General features: G+C 56.5%; 1 protein-coding gene across 1 annotated transcript; it reads left to right on the top strand.

Annotated features, from left to right (window-relative positions):
- Positions 1–2,697: 2,697 nt before the first annotated feature.
- RPS15 (ribosomal protein S15) lies at positions 2,698–4,500 on the top strand. The gene is made up of 4 exons (XM_059918966.1): positions 2,698–2,740; positions 3,136–3,221; positions 4,034–4,268; positions 4,355–4,500. Exons 1-4 carry the CDS (start codon positions 2,738–2,740, stop codon positions 4,466–4,468), a joined length of 438 nt encoding a protein of 145 aa, XP_059774949.1. The 5' UTR covers positions 2,698–2,737; the 3' UTR covers positions 4,469–4,500.
- Positions 4,501–6,844: the final 2,344 nt, after the last annotated feature.

The following is a 6,844-nucleotide window of genomic DNA, read 5'->3' as shown; positions in this document are numbered from 1 at the left end:
ACGGGTTCGAGCCCTGGTCTGGGAAGATCCCACATGCCGCGGAGCAACTGGGCCCGAGAGCCACAACTACTGAGCCTGAGTGTCTGGAGCCTCTGCTCCGCAACAAGAGAGGCCGCGATAGTGAGAGGCCCGCGCACCGCGATGAAGAGTGGCCCCCACTCGCCGCAACTGGAGAAAGCCCTCGCACAGAAACGAAGACCCAACACAGCCAAAAATAAACATAATAAATAAATAATAAATAAAAATTAAAAAAAAAAAAAACGACAATCGAGATTTCAGAACATAAATCCTGGATGGCTCCAGTGTGCCAGGCTTGATAATGCAGTGAACTAGACAGCTGGAGAGCCCCAGCCCAGCGCACTTTGCAGGGGAAGGGAAGCTTGGCTCAGCCCAGAAAGCCAGTGAAACGGGCATCTTCTCCCCCAGACCCAAGATGACCCTCCAAGACTGCACCCCTCCTCTTCCCGTCCCTCCGGTTCACAGAAGCAGCAGGATCAGGCAGAGCGGGGGACCTCGTGCCCCGCACCCTGCAGTCCCCACCACGTGTCGCTGCATTGTTAAAAGTCAGCTCCTTACATCAGCAAGATGAATTCTCTGCAAAATTAGTCTCTTGGCCAAAGGGTGCCGTGCAATCACTGAAGGGCCTTTCAGCCAGCCAGGAGCTCCCAGGACCACGTTTGCCTCCATAAACTTGGGCAAGCCCGCTTCGCACCTTCACACCCTGATAGACACTTCCTGCAGTCCCAAACACAGTGCTTGTACCCCACTGGGGCACGGAGGGACGTCCCCTCCTTCGCGTGAAGCCTAATTGGCTACCTCCCCCCACACCCCGCCCCGTTGTGGAAATGGCTGAGGAGGGCTCAGACTTCCCGTCCCCTCCAGGCCAGCCCCAGCTCCCCACAAAGCCACTCGGCCAAGCCTAGTCGGTAGGGGGCTGGAGACGGTCACCTCGTGCCCCACACGCAAACTGAGTGAGGTGCGGTGGAATCATGTGGCGGGGGGAGGGGAGGGCATTGGCCTTTTCTCTTGTTTTAGCTTCTCATTCCTACCTCAGGGCCTTTGCACATTCACTCTCTCTTCCAGGACCTCAGCCTCCCTGCAGGGCTGGTTGCATCCTCGATCCATTCATGGGGCTTACCCCTGCCAAACGTTTAACTGTTTTCTATGTATCATGTCTTTTTGTTCTTGTATGCCTGTGTTACGCCTTTCTTTTGCATTCAGTGACTATTTTCTAGTGTACCTAGAAAATTAATTCTTTTAATTTTTTTCATTGTGCGTTTTGAGTTTTCTAGGGGTTCTATAGTTTACCACACACATCTGTTGGGTTGCTTTTTACTGTGACAAAATATAAGATTAGTAGGGGACTTTCCTGGTGGTCCAGTGGCTAAGACTCCACACTTTGACTGCAGGGGGCACAGGTTTGATCCCTGGTCAGGGAACTAAGATCCACATGCCACGCAGCCAAAAAAAATATTAAAAAAATACAAGATTGGCCATTTTTAACCATTTTTAAAGTGCACAGCTCAGTGGCATTAAGCACATGCACATTGTTGTGCAACCATCTCCCCCCATCCATCTCCAGAACTTTCTCTTCCCAAACTGAAACTCTTAACTCCCCATCCTCCTCCCCTAGCCCCTGAACCCCACCATCTACTTCCTGCCTCTATGGATTTGGGTCCTCTGGGGACCTCACATGGGTGGGATTATGCAGTATTCTGTCCTTCTATGTCTGGATTCTCTCACTGATGTCCTCAAGGTCCGTCCACATTGTAGCATGTGTCAAAATTTCCTTCCTTTTTAAGGCTCAATTATATTTCACTGTGTGGGTGGACCTCATTGTGTTTATCCCTCATTCATGGATGGACACTTAGGTTGTTTCCATCTTTTGGCTACTGTGAATCATGCTGCTGTGAACATGGGTGTGAAAATCTGTTGGAGTCCCTGCTTTCAGTTCTTTGGGGTATGCACGCAGGAGTGGGATTGCTGGGCCCCATGGGACCACATACATCTTAATGTACGAGAATCGCCTTCAGATGGACACCTTGTTCCAGTGACTATTGAAAGCGTACTCCTATATAGCTCTCATCCCTCGGCCCGTCCTTGCTTTTCTTGTTAGACATATTACATGCTTATGTGTTGCAAACCTAGCACTGCAATGTTGCAGTTGTTACTTTATATCGATATAAGTTCGTCTGTTAAACGCTGGCTGGTCCCTATCAGGGAAGCCTTTTCTGAGCATGTGTGCAAAGCCAGTGTCCCAACCCCCCGAGATTCCTTTTGGCTCAGATATCTGTATGACCTTGTTTCTTACGGGTCTGTCTCGCCCACTGGGATGCGAGCTCCCTAGGGGAGGGCCAGTCCCGAACCCAGACAGTGCGCTTACTGCAAACAGGCACTCCATGAACACTTTTTTACGTGGATTTCATTATGGAGATTACGGAGCACGAATATGAGTTTCCAAAGCGGGCGGCGACGCGTCCCACGTCCCCCAGTTGAGGAAGGGGCTCCAAAATACTAGGCGGCCGGCCCCAGCCTGGGGTGTCCGAGCACACAAGGTTGGCAGAGGCTCCTTTATTCCTCACAGCCAGCGCTCTGGCCTCCGGACAGCAGAGGGCGCGCGTCCTCCGCTGGGAAAGCGGAAGCGCGCGCGCGCGCAGCCCTGGGGCGGGGCACGCGAGCGGCCTCGCGATAACTGCGCAGGCGCAGAAAGGACGCTCCTTTCTGAAGAGCCGACAAGATGGTGAGTGTCACGGTTACCGTGTCTGTTCCGGGCCCATCTGGCGCCATCCGAGCTCTGGCCGCGCAGTGGAGGCCGGGGTCAGGCCGCGCGGCTGCGGTAGCCTCCTGCAGGCCTCCGGAACCGCCGCCGGACATGGGGGCGCGGGGCGGGCCTGCTGGGTGTCGGGACGACCCGGGGCAGGGAAGGCCTGTGTCGGCCCGCTTGTCCCAGCCGAGTCCCCGTAGCCACGGGCCGCTCGGGCCGCCCCGGGACGGGCCCGAGGTGGTGTGTCCCCGTGGGCTTCCGTACCCGGGAGGGCCGCACGCTTTTCGGCGGGAGCCGCGGGCCCGGTGATGCCGCCGCAGGCTGGGAGGTGGGTCTCGGGGTTCGGCTCACCCGCATCCCGGCCCGCGCAGGCGGAAGTGGAGCAGAAGAAGAAGCGGACCTTTCGCAAGTTCACCTACCGCGGCGTGGACCTCGATCAGCTGCTGGACATGTCTTAGTAAGTGGCGGCCGGGCAGGGGGGGATGGCGGCGGGGGGGGGTGGGGTGGGCCCGAGGGCTGGGGGCTGCAGCCTGACCTGCGGCCGCGGCCGGAGACCGTGTGTAAAGGAGAGGGCGGGGCTGCGTGCGGATAAAACTCCACGTGGAGACGTTGAGGATCGAATTTAAGAGGATTTCTACGTGTCTCCTTTGGACGTGTTTTCGTCCACTCGGAAATGTAAACGCTGTTCTAGCTCGTGAGCCTCTTGAGCTCGGGCATCTGCAGGCTGGGATTTGCTACGTGGGCGGGAGTTTGCCGATCCCTGGTCTAAGGTTTGGCTGTAGGAGCTGGAAGCTTTTAGGCAGGGTGGGTGCGACGCCCTGGCCCCCAGATGGGGAGGGAGGCTTGCGGACAGCCAGGGACGCCTTTTTTCCTGGAGGTGTGCGCGGGTCTGGCTCGGAGGGGCCGGCTTCCTGGGGGCACAGCACAGGGTCTTCGTTGGCTGTGGGTTTCTCCGGGTGGCCCCGCTCCTGGGTTCTTGAGGCCTTCGGGATAGAGCAGTTTGCCCGCGAAGTTCGGCTGCTCCGCCTTCTTACCTGAGCTACCTCTTTTCCTGGCTCGGCTTCCTCGTTTGTAGATAGCGGGGGCGGGGGGGGGTGCGGTTCTTGAACCGGAGAGTTTTATCCTGAACAATTCGGCGCGGGTGCCGTGGGCCCTGGCCGGCCTGCGAGTGTGGCTTTGGGGGCTCTACGGGAAGCGGGAATGTCAGTGGGCGGGCGGTGGGGGGTGAGCCGGGGTTCAGGCCACCCGCTCTGTGCGCTTTGCCTGCAGTGAGCAGCTGATGCAGCTGTATAGCGCGCGGCAGCGGCGGCGGCTGAACCGCGGCCTTCGGAGGAAGCAGCACTCGCTGCTGAAGCGGCTGCGCAAGGCCAAGAAGGAGGCGCCGCCCATGGAGAAGCCCGAGGTGGTGAAGACGCACCTGCGCGACATGATCATCCTGCCCGAGATGGTGGGCAGCATGGTGGGCGTCTACAATGGCAAGACTTTCAATCAGGTGGAAATCAAGGTGCGTGTGGGCTGTGCTGGCCCGGGGTGGGGGCCAGGGCCTGGCCAACCACGCCCGCCTGACCACCCTGCTCCCTTCCTCCTCAGCCTGAGATGATCGGCCACTACCTAGGCGAGTTCTCCATCACCTACAAGCCTGTGAAGCACGGCCGGCCCGGTATTGGGGCCACCCACTCCTCCCGCTTCATCCCCCTCAAGTAGCCTGCTGGCCAATAAAGGTAGAGACTTGTGTAGTCCCGAGTGCGACTGGTCCTTCCCACGTGTGGTGCTTCCGGCCCACCCCCCGGGAAGGGGGCTGGGCCTGGTCACAAAACCTGGATGCTCAGGTGGGTCATGGGCCATTGTTGGACAGCGTGTGGCCCTGGGTTTCCTGCTGTAGACACAGCCCCTCTCGGGTAGGCTGAGGCTAGGGAACGGGTGGGTTGGGCTCTGTGATAAGTCCTGGGATGTCCAGTGGCCTGTGCTGCCTGCATCAGTGCCTCTTCTTGGCTCTCCCTGTGCTCCTGATCAGCTTCCAAAAACCTTCCACGGTAACCCCGGGGCCCTGCGCCTTGGATTGAGCCCTTCCTGGGGTGTCCTGTGGGTGGGGTCTCCACCGTGTTCCCTAAAGTCTTCCTGGTCAGATCTTGTTTCCTTCACGATGGGAAAGATGGCAGATGCCCCAGTGGATGGACAGGCACGGTGACTGTCCAAGCAGCAGTGAGGCCCTAAGGGGTCCCTGCGACTTGCTGGTGGGATGTGGAAGAAAGTGGATGGGACTCCCAGGTTCTGGGCTGAGCTACTGGAAGGCTGGAGTTGCCATCAGCCAAGGTGGGGAGCAGGGGGGTGTCCTGCAGGTGGTCTTTAGGCACCCAAGTCTGCACCTCAGTTTAGAATGTGAGGGGCGGCCACAGTCCAGCCATGGAGGCGGGGAGGAGATGGCTGAACGGAGCTGCTGCTTCTGTGACCGCTGCTCTGGGCTCCTTTTCCAGAATTTCAGTTTTAACGTAATTTGCTCGTACTGTTGTATCTTGATCTGGAGTTAAAGTGAACAGAAAGCACAGCTCATCGTGTGTAACCTCGAGTGGAGAAGGCAGGAGACAGATTGTGTGACAGGATTAAGGACTCGGGTTGGCCCAGTTTGGCCCAGTTTGGCAGAAGGACCCAAGTGCTGAGACTAGATTCTCTGCAGTCTGTCTCGTGTCCCTGATTCATGGAGGACTCCTATAAACCCTTAAGGAGAAGAGAGCAACCCGTTAAGGAGAAGAGAGCAACCCGTTAGGAACAGGGCTGATGTATAAACAGACAGACGTCAAAATGCTGCTGGACCTCTAGTTCCTAACACAACGCGCACATGCCAGGAGCCAGAGCCCTGCAGAAACCGTGAGCTTCCATGGGCCGAGAAAGGACAGGTGGGCCTGACCTACACCTGGCAGGAGGGAAGGATGAGTGGGGAAGGCAGCCTGTGGGTCCAGCGCACTAGATAGGACACCTGGGTGATGGCAAAGGTGAGAAGTGAGGGGCTGGCAGCCCATTCAGTGGATAGAACACTGACACACTTGTGGATGGCCCCCTGAACCTGATCGGACTTCAGAAGAACAAGCTAGAAACTTGAATCCATCATGTGAGGCTTGGGTGTCAGGTGAGATTAGCTGTGTGCCTCGCAGTGAGTTTAAAGGCCTTTGTGAGGGCTGCCATGGAAAGTCTCTGGGCAACATGGACCAGATTCACTTCAATCAGAACAGGACCTGCCTGCCCGGCCCTACAACTAGAAAGGAAGTAGGTAGCCTCCCTCCACTGTAGCCTCAGTTGTCTTTTTGGAAATTCCATAATTTAAAAGAGCAGTTGGGCTTCCTTGGTGGCACAGTGGTTAAGAATCCGCCTGCCAACGCAGGGGACACCGGTTACAGCCCTGGTGGGGAAAGATCCCACATACCGCGGAGCAACTAAGCGCCGCGCCACAACTACTGAGCCCGTGCTCCACAACGAGAGAAGCCACCACAATGAGAAGCCCGCGCACCGCAACGAAGAGTAGCCCCTGCTCGCCACAACTGGAGAAAGCCTGCGCAGTAACAAAGACCCAACGCAGCCAAAATAACAAAGTTTTAAAAAAAAAGGACTTCCCTGGTGGTGCAGTGTTTAAGAACCCGCCTGCCAATGCAGGGGACATGGGTTCGAGCCCTGGTCCAAGAAGATCCCACATGCTGTGGAGCAACTAAGCCCATGTGCCACAACTACTGAGCCTGCGCTCTAGAGCCCGTGAGCCACAACTACTGGAGCCTGCGTGCCACGACTGCTGGAGCCCGGGAGTCCTAGAGCCTGTGCTCTACAACAAGAGGAGCCACTGCAACAAGAAGCCCATGTGCCGCAACTAGAGAAAGCCCGCGTGCAGCAACAAAGACCAACACAGCCATAAGTAAATAAATCAATAAATGTATTTTAAAAACAAGGAAAGATAAAGCAATTTTTGAAGTAAACATGTTTTTTACATTGGATTGGAAAGATAAAGCAATTGCTGAAGTAAACATGTTTTTTACATTGGATTGGAAGAGTAGAGAGGAATGCCCTGGGCAAATCCGACCCTTTGCAGGGAGGTGG

The sequence above is a fragment of the Balaenoptera ricei genome, chromosome 3 (genome assembly GCF_028023285.1).
Source record: "Balaenoptera ricei isolate mBalRic1 chromosome 3, mBalRic1.hap2, whole genome shotgun sequence".
Lineage (NCBI taxonomy): Eukaryota > Metazoa > Chordata > Mammalia > Artiodactyla > Balaenopteridae > Balaenoptera > Balaenoptera ricei.
The sequence above is the reverse complement of the archived record's forward strand: the minus strand, read 5'-3'. Positions and strand labels throughout refer to the sequence as shown.